Source organism: Pongo abelii, chromosome 6 (genome assembly GCF_028885655.2).
Source record: "Pongo abelii isolate AG06213 chromosome 6, NHGRI_mPonAbe1-v2.0_pri, whole genome shotgun sequence".
NCBI classification, from domain to species: domain Eukaryota; kingdom Metazoa; phylum Chordata; class Mammalia; order Primates; family Hominidae; genus Pongo; species Pongo abelii.
Window position 1 is genome coordinate 56316063 of NC_071991.2, and position 22629 is coordinate 56338691.

At 38.8% G+C, this 22629-nt stretch overlaps 1 protein-coding gene across 4 annotated transcripts in view; it reads right to left on the bottom strand.

Moving 5' to 3' along the window:
- Positions 1–8613: 8613 nt before the first annotated feature.
- CREB5 (cAMP responsive element binding protein 5) overlaps positions 8614–22629 on the bottom strand; it is a 416932-nt gene continuing 402916 nt past the window's right edge. For 3 of the 4 annotated variants that reach the window (XM_054559357.2, XM_054559355.2, XM_009242928.4), the window contains 2 exons: positions 17835–17943; positions 8614–16901 (listed from right to left, as the gene is read on the bottom strand). In XM_054559357.2, the coding sequence (XP_054415332.1) occupies positions 16738–16901; positions 17835–17943 (273 nt within the window). In that variant the 3' untranslated portion in view covers positions 8614–16737. The other variant, XM_054559356.2, reaches the window with a different exon arrangement.

Here is a 22629-nt window from a genome sequence, read left to right on the forward strand (position 1 = left end):
TTGACTGAGTCATTTAACCACACTGGGCCTCTGATTCCTCACGGTAGAAGGAGAAATTTGAACTAGCTGCTCTGTGAAGCTTCCTTCCAGTTTTAAATCTGACTTTGCTATTATTGCTTATTTATACTAGAAAAAAGCATGAAAGTAAATGTTTTTCCCTATCTTCTGCATTACTCAAACTAGGTTAACTGCTGTTAAAAACAAAACAAACAAAAACCTTAATGGATTAACAAAATGGAAGTTAACTTCTTGCTTCTACAAACTCCAACATGTTGGTCAGCTCTCTTGGGCATCCCTCCTACATGCAGTGACTCAGGGATCCAGGCACCTTTCATCTGGTGCTCCTTTGTTCTTCTGTGGGTCCTCTGAATCCTCTGCAAAATCCTTGTCAGGGGAGTGATGTGAGTCTGGGGCATCTCGCAGAGGTGTTAGGGGCCAGAGCACACTCCATTGGCTATAACATGTCATGTGATGCCACCTGGATATGGTGGGCTTAGGAAACATAATCCATCTGTGATTGCCCAGAAGGAAGACAAAAGGGTTTGCATAGCATGGTCTCATCCACAGTTCATTGATTCAACAAATACTTATTGAGGGCTACTCTATACCATTTCACTGTAGCTGGCACTGGATTATGGCAACCTACTCTCTTCCTATGGATCTAAATTCTAGTGGGGGAAATCATTTGGCTTGTGTGTATGTGTATATGCATGTGTATATGTACATGAATATGTATGTATGTAATCTATTTCTAAAATATATGAACTCTGAGATTAAAAATAATATCACAAGTAATAACATTTTAAGAACTTGCTATAGACTAAGCATCATTTTAAGGGATTTATATATATATATATATTTATATTTTTTTATTAATCTTTGAGCAATTCTATGCAGTAGATGCTATTAATATCCCCATTTTGCATATTAGTAAACTGAGACAGAGTTTAATTACCTTGCCCAGGATCAGACAGCTAGAAAGCGGCAAAGCCAAGCTACAAATGCAGGCAGTTTGAAGCCAGAGTTCACACTCTTACCTGTTGCTCTGAAAGCATGTGTCTGACTAGAGTGACAGTTCATCTAGCTGTATCTTTCTTGGTACCTGCCCAAATTAATTAGCTGAAAACTAAGGAACACCTGAAAGTGGATGTGTGAAAGCACTTTGCAAACTGGAAAACATTATAATGTGACATGACGTGTTGCTTTTTCACACTACTCCCAGATCAGTTTGGTTAAAAAAAACAAAACATCAAACACATCCCCAAAATCAGCTATATCAGATCAGTTTGAAAAAAAAAATTAAACTATTCCCAGCCTTAAAATCTCTGTTGGCTTCCTGTTGTCTGTTGTCTACAATACAGAGTTTAAGTTCTTTGGACCTTTACCATCTTGCTTGTTTCCTTCTTCACTCTTTCTCATACCCTACCCTACTAGACAAATCACCTTCCCAGAATAAGACCCCAATATTCATGGCCTTTTGTCTGTCCAGTTTCAATACATAATTTCCCTGCATCCTAGGCCAGCAGTAGGTCTAAATCACCTTTGTACCCTTGGTAGTTCTAGCACACAGTCAGTGCTAAATAAATGCTTGGCAAGTTACACCAAAGGTCAAAAAGTGAGGGCCATAAATAATACAGAATTTAAGGTGATCAAAGCTGACTCAGCTGTCCCCATGATGCAGGTAGCATGGCTTTGCGTGAGATGTTTTGCTCTTACAATCTCTGTTCTCAGAGGCTGGAAAATGGCAAAGAAACAGGAAACAGCGTAGCTCTCCCAGTTTAGCCAGAACATTTGGCTTATGGTTAGCAAAGCCTTCGGTTGAAAATGGAGTTATTTTGTAACATTGTTTTGAAGGTAATTGTAATTGGGCCATTCTCCAAGACATATCCCTGGTGGAAGGGGCTATGCAAGGAGAAGCTCTATTTAATTGCTTTATACAGGAGGTCTAGTCTTCACATACCTTTAAATGAAAGCTGAAGAGAAAAGCATACACAATTAATCAATGCCCTGAATTCAGTGGAGTGGACGCTTATAACCCATTGTGGCAGATGCTGTTGGGCTGCTGTCCATTTCTAAATCTTCTTTGCCAAAGGAACCTCAGTGTGTTTGGGATTGTCACATGTCCAGCCTCTATGGACGGATGGCGGATGGTCTCAGCCAGTGTTTCCAAACTTTTTTTTATGACTTGCCACATAGAAAATGATTATATTTGTATAGTACTCTCTACTAACCTGGCAGGGGGGGATTTGGAAACATCAATATGAGGTTTGGAGAAAAAAATAACCTATTATATTATCTTCATATCATCTAATTACAATAGGAAAAAGAAATATAAATATTTTGAAATATATGAATTATTGAATTTGGATAAAATTTCACATGAAATATTTTCTAAATATTTAAATGAGAAACTCAAGATGGCTGATTAAAAAAAGCTTCCTAATCAGCTTTCAGGCTTGAAATGGTTAAATATAATTTCTCATACAGATTTTTAATGATGACTTTTTCAAATTCTTGATAATTATTGCAATTTTGCTCACCAAAATCAGTGGCTAAAAAGTTAGAACCGTATTTATAACCATTCAAGATTTGTAGTAGTAGAAATTATTTTTAAAATGTTTAACATTCCTTGACAAATGTAATATAAAGTTTCATGTGATAATGAGAATGTGTTTCAAATCCAGTCAAATTTTTATATTAAGTGTTTAAAAATCATGATGAGGCTGGGCACGCTAGCTCATGCCTGTAATCCTAGCACTTTGGGAGGCCAATGTAGGAAGATTGCTTGAAGCCACGAGTTTGAGACCTGCCTGGGCAACTTAGTGAGACCTTTTAACTACTTTAAAAAATTGCAGTGAAGCTCTAATTTGCAGAATGTGTCCTCAGCCTGCAGGTAGATTGGATGCTACTAAAACAACACATCAATTGCACATGGACAAAAATTTCTGACACAGGTGAAGGCTGAAATCAGAGGTGGTCAATCAGAGGTCGGCCTCCCAGAACCCCCATTTAAATTCCCTGATCCCCAACCTCTAACGAGTACACCTTGGGTGGTACAGTCTCCTCCTTGGACACTATAGAAACCTCTTTGGTGGCACCACAGGCCACCTGTCCCCACGCATCACTGCAGGCCCTGAAGCTGGCTGCTCCAGTGCATGCCCAGGTGGGACATGCTCCCATGTGGCCAACAAGTACCAGATGTTTCTCCCTGTGCTCGTCATCTGAAGAGACCACAGGGGATGTCATTGGATGCCACTCACTCAGGCTACCTTCTAAGGAGCTCTAGAAGAGTGTGCTTATAGCCATAAACAACCTGCCAGGAGGCTCTAGCCATCCCAAGAAATGAGCAGATCAGTTTTACATGGAATAACTGTAACCCATAGGCCTTCCTCAACATAGCACACTAGTTGAGTAGCATGGGTTGAAGGAAGCATAATGAGCCTGTTCCCCATGATTTCGGCCTGTTTTAAAGCAAAGAGTGGCCAAATTACCCCATTCTGGCCAGGGATGAGAGTAGTTCTAGGATAATCTTTGTTTTATTGATAAAAGAGGACAAAACAGGATGTGTCTGGTACTGATTCTTCCCCTTCTCTTCTGCCTTCACTGGAGGTGTGTTGTTGAGCTTCAGCAGCCATCATGTCGTCATCAGGAGATGACAAGCATCACTGAAAGGTTAATAGCATCACAGAGCTGTGATACAGTTTCCAAATCAATGCAAAATGCCCTATCTCCAGATTTCCTACTATGAAGGAAGAGTAAGCTCCTATTTGTTTAAGCCACTGGAAATTGGATTGTCTTGTATTTGTAGTCAAACATATTCCTCATACATTTTTTTTCATTATATTATATGCCTAAGGACACATAGGGAATGAAAAGCATTACCTTGGAGTCCTTTATCCATTCATCAAAGTCGGCAAGTATAATGCTAATTTTGCAAACATTCCTTAAGAAGAATAACTTAACTCATTGTCTGCAAAATAGGTGTGGATATTCTAGAATAAATACAGCTTGTTGGTCCAGGGAGCCACCTCTAGGGTATGTTCTCTTCAAGTATGGTAACACTCTGATGTATGGAGCTGCATGTCCTTGTGTTGATTGGGCAACTTCATATCTCCTCTCCTATGGCAGTGTAATACAGACTCGAAGGACCGAAGATAGTCTTCAAGTGGCTTCTTATGGTCACTTTAAGAATAGACCTCTATTGCTTCTAAGTGATAGAAACCCACCTGAACTAATGTAAGCAAAAGGAGACATTTATTAGAAGGACCTTGGGCTATCTGATGGTAAAACCATGCTTCGAGGAGGGTTGTGGTTGCAGTGAGCTATTATGAATTGCTTAAACAAGGCTGGACTCCATGGCTCATGTCTGTAATCTCAACACTTTAGGAGGCCATGGTGGGAGGATTGCTTGAGCTCAGGAGTTTGAGACCAGCCTGGGTAACACAGTGAGACCCTGTATCTACCAAAAAGAGAAAAAAATGAAAAAATGAAAAAATGAAAAATTAGCCAGGCATGGCGGTGCATCTGTAGCCCCAGCTACTTGAGACTGAGGCGGGAGGACTGCTTGAGGCTGAGGCCACAGTGACCATGATCATGTCACTGCACTCCAGCCTGAGCAACAGAGTGACAGTTTGTCTCTCAAAAAAAAAAAAAAAAAAAAAGTTGATAAAAAGAACTATTTAAACAGGAAATGAGCATTTCCAGAACCCTCTTTCTGCCTCTTCCTTCTGTATCTGCTGTGTTGACTTGACTTCTCTCTCTTGCTGCTGAGTTCCTTTCCCTGACAGAAGCCTGGCTTCTGGCAGCTTCTAAGTTTTATATCTTTTGGACTCAGCTGCCAGAAAGAAAACTCAACTCTCTAGGTTCCCTGTCCCAATATCTAGTTGCTGGGATTGATGATTCCATTGTGAGCTAAGGGCTGAGTATTAGACTAAGAACATAAGCCTGGAGGCATGGTTATGGAATCTCTTGCAGAAGCCAGCTGGATGGAGTTGGGGGAAGAGAAACTCTCCAGAGAAGGAGGTGGTTGTGGTGTTGGGCAGAGTTCCATAGAAAACCACTACAGAAATTATGCCCACTTCACCCTGAGTATGTTTATACTGACAAAGGAGACAAAGAACCAAGATTTGTGTTTGTTTAGGTCACATAGGAAATCAATAGACACTCTGGTATTAAAATACAGAACTATTAGTTCTTACTCCAGGTTTTTAGATTCTTCGTTAAGCACTTGTTCTACTCTTCTTTGTAGCAATACTCATTGCTTTCTTGGAGGCTTATTGATGGGAACTGTCCTGTTTCCTTGTCACAAAGATTTATTAAGATAGTTAATATAATACTTGGAGGGAGTTTGGGGACAAGAGTGTTTCCTGACCCCATCCTAGAGAGACATTATGCCAACATCCTTATAAACACTAACACATTTGAGTCACCTATGAGTTTATAAGAACAACATAGTAGTAGCCTTTCTGGGAAAGCATATGTATAAAATCAGTTTAAAGTAAGAGAGCAGTAAATCATTATAAAACATGGCAAAATAAAATCTCACTCTTGCTGATGGTTAACTTTTATATTTTGGATTTTATGGAATACAAGCTAAGCTATTACATCCACAGAATCTTTAGCTTTGTGAAGTTACTTATGTAATCTTCAATGAATATTCTATTTGCTTCACTTCAAAGCTTTCAATAAAACAAGAATTCGTAGGGTCAGGAGTAGTGGCTCACGCCTGTAATCCCAGCACTTTGGGAGGCTCAGGCAGGCAGATAACCTGAGGTCAGGAGCTAGAGACCAGCCTGGCCAACATGGTGAAAACTTGTCTCTACTAAAAATATAAAAATTAGCTGGGTATTGTGGCAGGTGCCTGTAATCCCAGCTACTTGGGAGGCTGAGGCATGAGAATCACTTGAACCCGGGAGGCGGAGGATGCAGTGAGCCAAGATCGCACCACTGCACTCCAGCCTGGGCGACAAGAGAGAAACTCCATCACCCACCTCCCCAAACAAACAAAAAACCAAGAATTCATTAACCATTCATTCATTCAACAAACATTTGTTACCATCTACTAGATGTCTAATTTTGTGCTAGTCTCCTCACCGTACTTTAATCCCTCGGTAGGTTTTAATAGAAAGTGACTAGATTCTTACGCGGTAGCTTTAGAACCACCAATTATTTCTTTTTAGCAATCATTTTCTCCTCACTCCCTTTCTGGAAATCCTACCCTGTCTCCAGAAGTAGGAGCATGTAACCCTGCTTCCCCACACATAGCTGATTGGACTAGGGATGCAGGCCTCATCCGATATGGCCAATCAGATTCTCTCTCCTGGGAAACTGGAATAGAAAGATGGAGGCATTATGAGTTGGTCGAGTGCTTGAATTGGAAGCCCATAGATATGCTAGGGTGTGGAGGTGATGCTATTGTTTTGGAGAAGAAATGATGGGCCAACATAGAAGCAGTTGAGTGAGTGTACAAATCAATTTACACAGAGAGAGAAGCAGGCACAGAGCAGAATGAAAAACCATGTGGCCTCAGAGCCAAAGACAAGCCAGGAGATTAGCCATTTAATGACCTTCCGGAAGCCTCCTATAATTGCCACAGTGCCTGGTTGAGCTCCACTAGCTACCCCTTATACCCTTATAAGAAATCTCCTATCATTTGAGCCTACTTGATAAGGTTTCTCTTTCTTAAAGCAAATCCACTTTGACTAGGAGGTGAATCAATCAAGATCAAAGTTGGTGGACTAGATTTAAACAGAGAATGCTCTATTTAGAATAACCCAAATGTAATAATAGTATATCAAGGACTTGTCCTGTGTATATGGAATAAAACAATCAATCTTAGATGGTTGAAACAATTTTCTTGCTGTAAGAGTATTGAAAAATAAGAACGTGTTATGAATGAACTAGAATCTTCCTATTTGATTCATTTAAATAAACATGTAGGCAGCTGTCCTTCCGAGAAAGTACAAGTGCAAGTGACTTATGGGAGACCTTTTATAGCCTGTTGGGTCTATATATTGGAGTAATATTGTAGTAAAAAGATTTATAGAAGATTGATGACAATTGCTATGATTCAGCCTCCAGCTGGGTACAAGGAAATATAATGTTGGTGAAGACACAGTATTTGACAACATATAAGATGAAACTTTATGGTTACTAAAAGCTTCATGGCTTTATTTCTGGGTTTAAATATAATAATTTTCAATAATAATAATGTTTTGCTAGGTCTACTAGCTAATAGACAACTATTTTCAGATGTTATAATTTATCCATCCTTTCAGCCATTTTGAAAAGCCATCTATAGTTGCCAAAAAGAAGTATCTTCTGAAGTATGCAAGTCTGAATCCAGACTCTATTTTTATAGATTTAAACTTAGTCTCCCCCCCTCCCATTCTTTGGCAGCCTAATTTTTATGGCTGGTTTGATAAAATCAACATTACTGCCATGGGAGCAGGCCTATCAAAGTGGCTTGTTTTCAATGACTTTAAAAAGAGGACCCATCATTGCTCCAAATTTTTACAATCTCTTAATAAACATACTTAGGTCTCAAAACACAAGGCAGGTTGACTTGATAAAAAATTATTTTTGTTGGATAAGAGAATATGTAATGCAAAAATAAAATGTGATCTAGTCATCAACCAGTTACCAGCCACATCAGCAAGTGTAAGATAAAGAACACTACAAAGCTCCAGGGACACACAGGGATGAGAGGTAGGATAGAGATTGGAATTGGCTGCATTCAAAGTACAAATGTAGGATCATAACAATTTTTTTAACCAATAGTAATGGCTTTTGAAATTGCAAATGAGTGTGGAATGGGCATTAGAAAGACTCTCCTGGGAACTATGAGAATACTGAGTGGTCTAAATGTAAATGTAACAGATGGGATCGCTATTAGAACAGCGATCATTTCCCCCAGTTGTTTCTGTACCGATTACAAATATCATCTCCCACTGCCATGTGTCCAATGACATGTCTTGGTACTGGTTTTAAAATACAGCTGCTTTGGCCGGGCGTGGTGGCTCATGCCTGTAATCCCAGCACTGTAGGAGGCTAAGGTGGGTGGATCACGAGGTCAAGAGTTCGAGACCAGCCTGGCCAACATAGTGAAACCCCGTCTCTACTAAAAATACAAAAATTAGCCAGGCATGGCGGCATGTGCCTGTAGTCCCAGCTACTTGGGAGGCTAAGGCAGGAGAATAGCTTGAATCCAGGAGGCGGAGGTTGTGGTGAGCCGAGATCGCTCCACTGCACTCCAACCTGGGCTGCAGAGTGAGACTGAATCTCAAAAAAAAAAATACAGCTGCTTTGGCTGCAGGAGCAGGTGGAAGGGTTGGAATGTTCTGAGAATAGGAGGAAGATAGAATGGATGACCTGTCGGTCATCCATTCCAGAAATGTTTTTCGTGTGCCCATTGTGTGTCCACTGTTTTAGATCTTGGTGACAAATTTAAACAAAATAGGAAATACCTTTGCTCTTGTGGTGGCAACAAAAACAACAAGTAAATATAAATTGTGGTAGGTGGTGCTAAACACTATAGAAAATATAGCCTGGGCAAGGCAGACAAGTGATGTAATTTTGTATAGGAAGCTAAGAAAAGGCTTTACTGATAGGGAGACGCTAGAGGTAGTGAGCTATGCTGATATTGGGGTGAAGAATATTCTTCGCAGGTTGTGAAAAGGCTCTCAGATGGATGGTGCTTCTGAGGTTTGTGGAACTGCAAAGACATTAGTGAAGCTGGAGAGGGGGAGAAGGAAGAGAAATGATGGGAGATGAGCTCAGGCAATGAATGAAGTGGGGGTGGGTCACATCGGGTTGTTACAGAACTTAAAGTGGGTGGTGGAAGAATTTTTGCTTTTACCTGATTTGAATGAAGTGAGAAGTCCTTGCAGAGTTTTTAGCAGTGAGGGGATGTGGTCTGACATCCATTTTCAAAGCCTCCCTCTGGTTGCCAGTTAGAAGATTATTGTAATAATCCAGGTGGGAGATGTTGATGGCTTGGTCAGGGCATAACTTTAAGATTGGTGCTACATGATGGTTAGATTCTGATCTTGCTGATGGATCAGATATTGAGTGTAAGAGGAAAAGGAGAATGACTAAAAAAAGAAAAAGGAATAAAAGCAAGAGGAGGAAGAAAGGAAGGGCAATATCTAAAGGAACACATAAAAGGACTAGGACTACCCTTAGGACTCCTCTGGAGATCAAGCAAAGAACCCCAGGATTTGATTGTCTGAGAAGCCAGCACGTGATTCTTGGTTCCTAGACATGGCTGGAACATGACCTTAGGCTGCCCTTATTTCTTGACTGTTAAAATCAGCTAATTCCAAACTCACTTAAAGTGAAATTAAGTTGTATGGCCAACTCACTGTGAATATGCTGGATTAGTGACCTCAGTTGGGAAGTTGGATGGAAGAGGCAGTGGGAATGTAGTGCTGGTCTGGGAAGGAGAAAATCTGATCTCCTTTTGTCCCTAGATAATGGTGACCCTGAAAGGGTAAGCCTTGGTTTATAAGTCATGAATGAGACTGTTATCGGAAAGGAGTCCTGGTCTAGACCCCAAGAGTGGGTTCTTGAGCTCGTGCAAGAAAGAATTCAGGGCAAATCCGTAAAGTGAAAGCAAGTTTATTAAGAAAGTAAAGGAAAGAAAGAATGGCTACTCCATAGACAGAACAGCCCTGAGGGCTGCTGGTTACCCATTTTTGTGGTTATTTCTTGATGATATGCTAAACAAGGGGTGGATTATTCATGCCTCCCCTTTTTAGACCATATAGGGTAACTTCCTGTCATTGCCATGGCATTTGTAAACTGTCATGGCGCTGGTGGGAGTGTAGCAGTGAGGATGACCAGAGGTCACTCTTGTCACCATCTTGGTTTTGGTGGGATTTAGCTGGTTTCATTACTGCAAACCGTTTTATCAGAAAGGTCTTTATGACCTGTATCTTGTGCCAACCTATCTCATCCACTGACTTAGAATGCCTTAACCATCTGGGAATGCAGCCCAGTAGGTCTCAGCCTTATTTTACTCAGCTCCTATTCAAGGTGGAGTTGCTCTGGTTCACATGCCTCTGACAAGACTATGTGAGGAATAGATGTCATTACCCCCAACCCCAAATTTCATCATACAAAGGTGACATATATTATTTGCATTTGAGTGCTTTATTATATCGGAATTGCAGTGATATTAACACTTGTACAAATGCACAAAATCTTGTCTCTTCTTGCTAGAAAGAGATGTAAAAATCTGACCTAGTTGAACAGTCTTAATGAACTCATTGTCCATTGGTAACAATAAATGTGTTCACGAAGCAACAAAAAGCTTAACACAAAATTAACATATTAAATGCTGCAGCAAGTATTTACATGTATGTACCCCTTTTTTTCTCCTTCCAATAAGGAAGGTGGTTGCTTTACAAATAGACAAACAAACACAAATGCTTTGCTGTTTACAAATACAAACAACCCCAAGTCCAGAACTTAAAGTGACAGCACCTTTTTGGGACTTCCTCAGTTAACACTTACTTTACACAGTGCTAAACTTTTTTCTTTTAATTATATTTTTGGACAATATTTATATTCCAATTGTCCTAGAACATTGTGTTTGAACTGAGCTATTTTTCTGGGCCTTTTCAGAGGATCCCAAACCCTATGTCCTCTCTAGAGAGAACATTTCAAGCTTATCTGTTCTCCAAGACAGTTCTCAAAGGCAACATTCCTTTCTCTATGAGGCAGATGTGATTTAGCAGAACTTAGAAGGGAAAAAGGTGAATAGGTTGTATTTTCTACTGGCTGCTGGTTGGGAAGAGTCCTTTCTCTTAAACCCCCTCCACTCAACACAACTGATACCTTTCATCATCTCCTGTAGTGTCTGTGGCATTGGTATTCTAAAGGAGAAAACTAGAATCTAATGAGCTTATTGTGCATAAGATTTTAATGACGTATTTAAAGCTAATTTATTCAGCTTCCACATTCTCAGTCCTGAGGCTAAATTATTCTATTGTAAAAAATCCAATCCTATAAAGTTCTATAATATGAAGCTCAATGTAAGAATATCTTAAATGGCTTAGAAGGAGCTTTCTAGATCCTGGCTTCTAATGAGCTAGATATTGTAAGTTGGTCTAAATACAACAGGTGGTAATTATTGATTCCTTTCTGATGACAAGTTGGAAAGGTATCAGAGTGCCACTTAAGAGTATTAATCTTTTAACAAAAGTTGGCAATTTGGCCTTACCTCCCACTTCAGCTGTGGTTAAATAGTTTTTTTAAAAAATAGACAATTTATAAGGAAAAAAATATATAAACGCTCTTTAAGCAATTTGGCTACAAGCATTACATCACTGAAAAACTCCACAAGAAATAGTAAAATATTTTGAATGGACATACACTTTTTCATTTTCACAACATGACGAGCTAGGTTTTTTGTTTTTAAAATTTCTTTGTGTTTGTTTTGGTATTGAATTTTACTTGTAAGTTTATTGCTGCTGTGTCATCTTATCCTACCTTAGATTATAATTGTGAAATAGAGGTGCTGTCCCTAATTATGTTACAAGGCAACATTGTATTTTTGAGACCTAGGAATGAAATCGATAGGGCCACTGTTCTTTCAGTGGCCTCAGAGAGTCTATGGCTAGGACAACAGTCAGATGTGCACCAGGATGCACAAAAGAATAAGTCTCCTGGCTTATTCAGGACACTTTGGTTTGGAAGATAAGAGAAAATTCTTAAGTATAGCTTAGCTGCTGCCTCACATCTGTTGCATAATATAACATTTTTTAAAAACATGCTATGAATAAAGGGATAAAGAGTATAAACCATATAGTGTACTGGCTCTTCTCCTTGGCATTCTTGTAGTAGGCTTCACGTAGGCTGATGTGAGACACAGGTCTCAGCTGTGCTACCAATGGACACACATAAATGTACCTGGTGCAAATATCTGTAAAGTATTTTAAATGATGCCGCTCAGAGCCTTGGAGGACGGGTGGGGAGCAAAGGCAAGTTTGAGGACAGAGAAGAGGTTAGAAAGAGAATAAGAGAAATACAAAGGGATCAAAAAGCTAAAGTGCAATTTTTAAATATAAATTATTTTAAAAGCAGAAAAGAGATTCTAAATTGCTACTGTTCGCATAGGCACGGTTTTATTCAAATTTAAATGGGTTGTTTCCTTTCCCTTCTCAGATATACTGCATAATGGAGCTTGAATGGCTTAAAGCTACTGCATATTGTTCGGGAAGGGACAAAAAGCACTAAGGGAGCTGAATAGTGCAAGGCTTTCTAGGAAATTGGGGTGGGGTGGAGAGAGGCAGAGATGAAGTTGTTTTTACACTTCTACAAGAAAGCTGTTCCAGTTATAGTTACTGATTCCCTTTAGCTGAACTCTGCTTCCTAAATGAAAGAGCTTACTTTAAAAATGAAAACAGAAATAAATGTTTTAAAAAAACTGTTTAGAATGTTGATTAAAAAATAACTCACAGAGCAACAAAAATCCTTGAAATGTCTATGCACAGAGATCTAAGCAAACATTTCCACCAAATGATGGAGAATAGCCATTTGAAACCCTGAAAAATGAAAATACACATAACTATAGTAGTTTATTATGGACTAACACTTTAGAAACAAGTAGATCCTACAGAATACTGTTCAAATGGAATGTTTAAAAATAACATTTATTAATAAATATCTTATAAAATTCTAAATTAATAGATTCCTGTTCAAATTTTGCTTTGGTCCTTGAATTCCACTGTATACACACATACATACATATATATTTTCTTAGATGGTTTTTTCTTTTTTTAACCAGAAAGAAACACATTCTATCCTAACTGGATGGCTAGTTTTATAGCAGTTACCGAGGCTTAAAACTCCCCAGCCAAAGGCTTGTCTGTTACCGCAGCTGGTTTATGATTTTAATGACAAACTCAACTTACACGCTAAAGTTTACTTAACAGGCAACAACCACCAGAACATTCATCGTCGACATCCCTCTATCAGAATACGCTCTCCATTTTGTTTCACTGACTACATAGGATCTGAAGAGTATTTGCTCTAAGTCACCCTAAAATTACTGTAATATATACTGTGAGCACACAAACTGCTTGTCTCCCACAGGCTGTATTAAGACTGTGGCTTGCATCCGTTGATGTGGCCGCAGGAGAGGGCTGAGTAGTAGTGTAATGGGAAAACATGCGACTTAACACTTGGCTTTCAAATTAGTACATTCATCCATGGCTAGCATTTTCACTCTACCTCTCCTGGCATCGTGGATTGAGAAATGTGTCAAGGAGAAACAATTAAGATGTGGACACCTCCATTTAAGTGACAGTTTACCTGGTAGAAATGCTCTCAGGTGTACTTATCTGAGTTGTTAACTCCCATCACATAAGGCAGGGGAGGCACTATAGACGTTCCCAGGGAGGCTGGCAGTGACTTCAGAGACAGATCTCGCCGATCAAGAAAACCACACATGAATGGGGAGAGGCAGTGTGGCAGGATTTTCCCTCCTTAGGACAGGTGCTCTGAAGGACGTGATGGCTGATTCATGAACACATGGATGGGTGACCTAGTAACTGGCTGAGGGAGGAGAATGGAGTACAAAGATATTCTCCCAAACAGGCAAAAAGTGTAGGACAAGGAGGAGGGATTTTCAGGCAGATTGATTATTCTGTTGTCTGGTGACGGCTGGGCCTTTAGGTAAAAGACTTAATATTGATAAGCCAAGTGCTGGATTTGACCAATGTATCTTTCTGTTTGGAATTTCAAGAAGCACTGACAACTAGTTGGAATCTTTCATTTACTGTATTTCCATACCGTGAATGAACACACCTAAAGGCCCTGAGTAGAACAAGAAGACAGTTTATTCTAATTATATGTTGAGGCCGGTTTGCTAATGTGTGTGGTTGGTTTTCCTACTTAGCATAAAAAACAGACATAATTGAGCTATATATAATGCACATCAGTCAAACTGTCAAGTTGCTGAACGAAGAAAACTCAGGCAAGTTCTTAACTGCAGAGGCTTTCAGCCTAACAACTGAATATTTCAATCAAAAGGTGGAACAGAAGTAAACTAAACCATCATTGTAGTGACAGTCACTCCCTGGACATTCTGATATTACTAGTGGATTTTTTAAAAATCCATTTTATTAAGTGCTATGCATGCAGTAAAGAAAGAAAAATGTTTGTTTACTTAAAGCAAAACATAACATAAAAATTAAAAATTAAAAAACCCAACTAAACACTTTAATGCACTCTTTCTCCTTTTTTTGGGGGGGGGAGGGGAGACAGATAGATGGTCCTAGGAAAGAATTTTGAAATATGATTTTTGATTTCAAAACAGAGATATGAATGTTAACTTCTTTTTAAAGCTGAGTCTTAAACATTTCTTAGGAAGCCAGTCAGATTAAACCATTCAGCTGTTAGTGTTGGAATTTAAAAAACAACAACTATGAATTCAGTATTTAAAATACTTGAAAATGATATGTTTGTCTAAAATATAATAGAAAATTATTCCGTTTGCATTTTTTCTTTTTTTCTCTTTTCTCTTTTTTCTTTCTTTTTTTTTTTTTTTGCTTTTGTTTTGATTCTTCAACCATATATCCAAGTCATAAGTTTCACTGGACACTCAAAACCATCTTTTGAAAGCACTGCATACACGGAAAGATTGTTGATAAATATTGATTTAAAAAGTAAGTTATTAGATAAAACTGAAACTAGTTATATAAAAATCATGCTTCGAGACCCTCATATTTTCTTTTTTTCTCCAAAATAGATTCTTATACTATAGTGAGAGAAAAAAACACATCCTTCCCTTTTCTGAACTCTTATAAAAGCTACACCTTTTGTAAAATACTGTTCTTTTAAAACCCATGAACACACACACACACACACACACACACACACGTTAAGAGGTCAAGCATTCAAATGGAGATGAAACACCAGCACCTGCCTAGATTGCTAGAGAGAAACATTCACCCCTGTTATTTGTGAGATGTGATATTAAAACATTAGCACAGTAGAATGGCTTGTTTCAAGGAGGCACGACTGTGGTTCAGAGACTATCTGCTTTGTATCATGGGCAAGTTCACAAAAGTTGTTGAAAATAAATCAGAATAATTCAGAAGAGTGAAGTAGGCTGGGTGCAGTGGCTCACACCTATAATCCCAACACTTTGGGAGGAAGAAGTAGGATAGTTTGAGACCAGCCTGGGCAACATAAGAGAGACCTCATCTTTTATTTTATAATAAAAGTAAAAATAAATTAGCCAGGCATAGTTATGTGAACCTGTGGTCCCAGCTACACAGGCGGCGGAGGGGGAAGGATAGCTTGAACTCAGAGGATGACGCTGCAGTGATCCGTGATTATACCACTGCACTTCAGTCTGGGCAATAGGTGAGACTCTGTCTCAAAAAAGAAAAAAAAAGAGTGAAGTAGCCTGTGCCTCATCCATGGGGTTCCTTCAGCAGTCCAAGAGTGCTTAACTGTTGTGGGAAGGCTAAAAGTGCCCCTATGGAAACACTGGGTTTTCTTTCTCTCTTTGTTTCTCCAGTAGTTAGTCTATTTTCACCCCCCAGAACAGCAAAGCCGGTTCCATAGGCTTAAGAAAAAAAAAAATAATAAATCTTAGGCTATTAGCAGCTGATGATTGAACAATGTAATCTGTGTAGTGAATAGAGCCCTTCTGAATTATTATATAGTACATGGATTTTCAACGTTATAGACAGGCCATATAAAACCAGTTGCAATCCAAGGGTGTCATGTTATAGCCCCACATCAAAATTTGGACTTTCACAATCAAGGCTTACAAAGCTCCCTTCCCTAGTGTCTCCCCAGCTGGTATTCAACCGTGCTTCACTTATAACTAAACCACTTTCATTTGCTCTGATTATTAAAAACATTAAATCAGGCACATTAAACATCTCCTGGTTACTATTTTGTGAAAAGCAAGAGTTGAATGAACTCCAGCTGTGGGTGAAGTGTAAGTGAAGCAATGGTTAGGTCCACATTTTGGAGGTTTGCTTTTTTTTTTTTTCTTTAAACATTATTTTCTTATTCACATGCAATGCTAAAGGGAAAAAAATAAAACAGAAGGAAGTCAAAATGAAGAGTAAATAGGGAGCCTAAGAAAAAGTGGAAATGGAGAAGAAAACTGGGCATTAGCAAGTGGACCAAGAGGAGAAGGAGAGGTGAAGAGATGCTCAGTGGTATTATTTGGACATCAATGGATCTTATAATATTTTATAGTAAGAAAAAAAAAGGTATGGGAAAGGCTGTGTGTTTATCTGGAATTCTGGTGACACCACAGCACGAACTCAACATGAGTTAAGATGTCAAAAGATTTCCTACCCAGTTAACCTTGGATCTGTCTTACTTGACATCTAGGTATACCTCATTTTGGCTAAAAGCTGTGGTTTAGCAAGATTCAATGTTTCAGGCAAAGGGTTGGACTGATAAGAATGAAACCATGGCTATATACAGAAAAGGTTCAGTTTATAAACAAGTAACTGGTACCAGAAAATTGGAGAAAAGCACCAAAGCATTTCCCAAGCTGATAGATATTAATTGCATAACTCCCTTTTTTCTTATATAACTAAGTATAAAAGACAACATTTCCATAATAACTATAAAAATGAAAGCCAGTCTTTGAAGAACTGAGGAGTCTTCCAGGTCTGAGTTAATTCTAAAAATGCCCTTAAAAGAAAGGACGCATGGTACGCTACAGCTCTTCTTGGAGGCCAGGTCTGATGGTGCATTTTAAAGAATCGGATTCAGGTCTGTTCTGTGAGTGGTGAGCTGGCTGAGGGTGGAGCTTCCTACCACCTCGCTGACCGATGAGGAAGTAGTGATGGTATTATGCTGGATGACTTGTTGCTGGGAGCAAGCCGGGACAGGACTAGCAGGAGGGCTACTCTCCGGACCTAGGGAGAAAAAAAAGACAACACACACACATACACACACCAATATAGGTCTTTTTTGTATGGACTTGTGGACTCCTCAGAGAAACGGTACTAGATATTTACTTGAAATAGAAGTTTCACACATTTTCTTCTGAAAGTTAATTTCAAAACTTTCTTTTCAACTGTTGTCACAATGCTATGCCTTTTCAGTTTATATCTATGAGCAAAGCCATGCTTTCTATATCAGTAAAATGATTTGATGTGTTTCAGTCGTGGATATGTGAACTTCCCCATCTTGTCTTTTTAAATAGCCATCCATATATCAAATGTGGAAAAATACTCACATGTGGTGGGAGAATCTGTGTTGCTCAATCTAAAAAATTATTTGAAAATAAATTGACCTTCAGCCATGAATCCCTGCTCCTCCCACCATCCCTACTCAATTATCATTTAACCAACTGGCATTCCAGATGCAGAAACGGGAGTCTGAAGGAAGGGATCATTTTATGTATTGGTAAACTGAGGCCAGTCACTAGCTTTTTAGCCCAGTGAGTAACATGCAGTGTTTTTGGAGGCACTGGATATGATTCACCCAAGGCCTGGTTCCCAGCCCACAGATTTCTGAAGGAGACTGCTAGGCCACTGGTACTTGGGCTTCAGCTGGCTCTTTTCTTACTGGCTGCAAAACTGGAATTTGGTATTTTTTCTGATACTTTGAAATGCCAGGGAAGGAGTAGCCAGAAATTATCAGGAGGTGGTGGGCATGGTGTTGCACAGGGGTCAGGAAAAAGGGATCCCCTTGGAAGAATAGTCTGGAAGCCACTCAAGAATTCTTGTATATCTGCCTGGAAGTACAATCTATACTTTACTTTTGCTCTTTCAATCAAATTCAGTGAAAACTTAGTGGCAAAAAATATTGGACACTAAAGAAAAGTGAAAAAGTCGGTGACTTACTTAGATATCCTTGTGATTCTTTCTGCATGGCTGTTATTGGGCAGTCTTTATGTGTTAACAACAACTGTTTCAGCTGGGCCACCTCATTTTTCAACATAGACACTTCATTCTAAAAGAGATGTATTAAAACCATGTTGAGAAGACCAGAGGATACAAACCCAAAGCCCTGTGCACTTTCAACAACAAAACTGGCAAACTCTTCCGTTATGTCTAAATGACATTGAGAATATTATTTAGTGTGGTTCGCCTGAAAGTTTGTAGCTTACCTTTAATTTGGCCCTCACATTTCCTAGGGGCTTTCTGAAGAGATTAGGTTTTAACTCAAGAGCTGAACCTTATTAAAAGGCTAGACCACACCCTTAGGTGATGGGAACTGAAGCCAGGTGAGAATCCTTACTCCACACTGACTGCGTGACCCTAGGTAGATTACATAACCCAGCTGAGCTCCAGCAACCTCGTTATAAGATGGGGATAAGAAGAGTACAACATTATTTGTGTTACTGTGAGGATTAAATACAGTAATAGATGGGAAACAGTTAGAACAATACCCAGCACATACTAAGCACTTAATACATTTAACTATGGTAACCTTCACAAGCTCAGGTTGACATCCAATTGAGAATGTGAATATGAGGCACGCATTGGGCAGAATTATGTGGTAGGATTTGTGGCTTCCACCTGAAATGCAATCAGAATAAGCTGACTCATCTACCATCAGATTTTCCAAAAGAAGTCTGTGTTGCTCAATCTAAAAAGAATATCTGAAAATTAATTGACCTTCAGTCATGAATCCCAGCTCTCCCCACCATCTCCTACTCAATTACTGTTCATGGGATACTGTTGAGCAGAGCACATCCACCTGCCTGATGCCCACTGAGCAGGAGGCATGGAAGCACACAGTACACATGTTGGTCAGCTGCAGGTGGATGATGCCAGCTCAGGGTGGCAAGAGGCAATGAAGTTTTGGGCCATGATTGAATTAATTTGATTGAGTTCATTGATTATTTGGTCAATTTCGGTCTATAAAATACTGTTTCCCCCCTCAATATCAGGATATTGTGGATGGTGTGGGGTTTTCTTCTTATTTACTCATGTAAGTGCCTCAGATCTCTATTTTATCTGTTAATAGTAATTCACACAGGCATGCTCATAGCTTTGTAGAATAATGAACTTGGCACCCATTGTCTACAAATATAAACATAAAATAGATGGCGGCTCCGAGATGCTTCCACTTGATAAAAGTGAACTGTAAATGTAGTGCTATCTTGAATAAGCCATTTAAAAATTGTGATCAATAATATCCTCTCTTTGGTCAAGGTTTATTTGTGGCTGCCAGGCATTATACTTCACATGTAGGAGACTTAAAAAATGCATGCACACAGAAAAGGATGATTAACATTGCTGTCATTAAGTTGGACCTACACTTTCAATATGAACTTGGCTTTTCAGCCATGTATTTATCACCTAGGAAAGTATGTTTGGGATTCTAGAAGTTACTCTAAAAAAAATTGAAATCCGTTTTAAGGAATATCTCCCATTTCTAAATTTCTTTGTGAAATAAATTATAAGCAACCATATATTGAGTAATATTAATAACAAAATAAAAATAATAAAACAATAACAAAATAATAGAAATCTCATCTACAAATCTCATCTCATTCCCTTTCTCTTCCAAACTTTATTTTTACAAAATAAAAATGACTATTTGGGAAATTAGCCTTAATGATGAATAAATCACTTAATCAAACAAGAAAATTGCTCTTACATCTCAGAACATACAAGAAGGCAAATTGTACCTCCCAACTCCAAATGAATGTGATTGATAAGGGGCTCTGTGGAAACCAAAAGTGACCCTGTCAATTCCAGGGTCAGTGGGATAACTTACAGGACAATTTATTTTAGCCTTAAACACTAACTTCTTCCTCTTTGACTTTACACCTATCTAAATTCAGATGGCCTTCCTTCTTTTTCTCAGTTCTCCTTCTGCTCAAAATAGCATATATAAAAGAAAGTCACTTCTAGACCATTATATGAAGGCAATCTCTGGTTAAAAAAAAAACAACCAAACAAAAACCAAGAAAGGAAACAGAGATGTGTTTATGTGTGTGTGTGTGTGTGTGTGTGTGTGTGTGTGTGTGTGTATTTGCTTCAGAAGGAAATGTCATATTATTTGCATTTAGACTACAGAAATAACACTTTTCTGAAATCGAAACTGCTAGACACCTTGCCCCCCGAATAGAAGCTCTCAGCTGCAGATAATGTAGACAATGGATCTTAGAAAATGGAATCAAGTTCCAATTTCTAGTGAATCCACACTTTTCTACCTAGAAAACAACAAACAAGAAAAGTATTAAAAACAAAACTGGGTTCTCTTGCTTTCTTATACTTTTGGAAGAAAAAAACACCCCTGCCTGTGGCCATCTTGGAGAGGTTGAATTTAGTCTCCATTTCTTCCCCGACTATGTCCTGGGCAATGAAACCCTTTCTTGGCAGCATTCGATCTCCCAGGCACAAAGTGTCCATTGCCCCTTCCCTAAGAAAACACTCAATTCTATTCTCTGGGTTTCTACAGTTAGCAAATAACTAACTGCCTATGATATTTGGCATGCCCCAAACAGTTTCACAATAAATTTCTGCTTTCATAAGGCTGTTTTACTATAAAAAGAGCACTAGTCAGCACATGTGGTGCCCTGGCCTATCACCAAAACCCCATACAAAGTATATGACTTTGCTGGCATTTAGTCTATGAACAGCAAAACACTTTATTAATAAAGCAATATGTTGTAAGTACAGAGACCAAAGGCCTGAGTGTTGTGAGGATCTGTAAAAATGCAGCACCCTGAGAATATTGAGACAACTGACCATCATTTAAAGATATATGTGAATATGAACATATTCTTTTTTTCTTTTTTATTGTTATAGAGACAAGGTCTTGCTATGTTGTCCAGGCTGGACTACAGTGGCACCATCATGGTTCACTGCAGCCTCTACCTCCCGGGCTCAAGCAATCCTCCCACCTCAGCCTTCTGAGTAGCAGGGACTACAGACATGTGCCACAATGCCCACCTAATTTTAAAAAATGTTTTGCAAAGATGGGGTGTAGCTATTTTGCCCAGGCTGCTCTTGAACTCCTGGCCTCAAGTGATTCTCCAGCCTCAGCCTTCCCAAGTGCTGGGATTACAGGCATGAGCCACTGTGCCTGGCAGGACATATTTCTTAATGTAACATGTTAATAATTAGCCATGTTATTGTGGGAAAATGAATACCAATTAATGTCCTCAGTAGAGAAGGGCAATCAGCTTCTTGTTTATACCATATACACATAACTACGATGCTGCAAGGACTAAATAAAGGCCTAATAACCATATAAGCCATAGAAATTCATGGGGCAGCGTCCAGTAGGAAAACGAACTCTCACCTGAGAGTTGAGAATAATAGGGTTTGAGCTCCCAAGCTGCCATGCCAACCAACTATAAAACACGATGGTTGAACTACTTCTCTAAGTTCCTTCTAGAAAGAATTTTTTTTTTATTCTACAAGCAATTCTGTGTCACCTTCTATTGAGAAAGCAAATTACCCAATTATCTAATGAAAGATTCAATCTTGACTTTTATTCATTACTTAGCTACTTTCAATATGCTCAAATATGCTTATAATTCAGGTCTTATCTTTCATAAGAGAGCCAGTTCTAGCACCTCTTATGCTTCCAAATCTTAGTAGGGCAGATTTCAAAGCAACATTTATAGTTTCATTTTAGAGCAAAATTTTCTATGTCCATTTATGTGTCCATATTACTGAGAGAGCGTCTATGGAGCCTTCATTATATTTCATAAGGGGCCTTTGGCTTAAGAAAGGTCAAGAATCACTATCCTAGAGAAAGAAGAATGAATTGTGTGCTGTGCACATGCATAATCATCTTAAAGATTCCATAGTGAAAGACTGATTAGTGTAGCAAATGCACAAATACTAGACTATATTTTAAGTAAAAACCCTTTTCAAGGGAACATAAGTGGAATCACCTTGAATTCATTTTGGAAGAGAACAACCAGATAGCAAATGTTTCAAAATGCATAAAAGAAATCAAATGTGGCCTGGAAGTCTAGTAGGGAAATAAAAACCAGGCCTTCTGGAGGCATTTTCTTACTCTGAATTACCTTGCTTTATAAATTGAGGAAAATCACCATTTTGTATTCCCCTACGTAGGTTATAATCAGAGTTTTAGGTCTTAATATAAAAGTACTTTGTAAATACAAGGTATTAATAATATGTATTGATTGTCTGGTGGAAATCAACTCTTCATTTTTTCATTTTTTTAAACGAATTTGAGTTTGCTCCTCTAAAGCAGTTAGCTGTTTAGTGACTGTAAGATCCAGTTGGACTGATCTATTTTTAAACCCATAGTTTGCCTTGGGATGAAGCAGCACTCCACAGAGATATTCAATACTACAAAAACATACTTTAAGCAAGCACTCCAACAAGTCCCTAATAGCTACATTTGCAGTGTTCAGCTTTGGGGATGTCATTATTTATATGATAAATCCACAATGCTTTTTGGTATAAGCAGTAGTTTGTGCCAAAAAAATAATTATCAAAATGGGCTCTACAATATACCCTCCCCCAGCTTTTTTGTTTTGGTAGATTAGCTGAGACCAGGTTTGGTTCACTCTGAAACAAAGAACTTTCAATTTGTCAAGCAACAGTTCCCATCTGGCCTATTTGCTTGCCAAGTCCCAGACCTGGGCTCATGTGTCCAAAATTTCAGCAGCAACTTAGACCATGTGTCTTTGCACTAAGA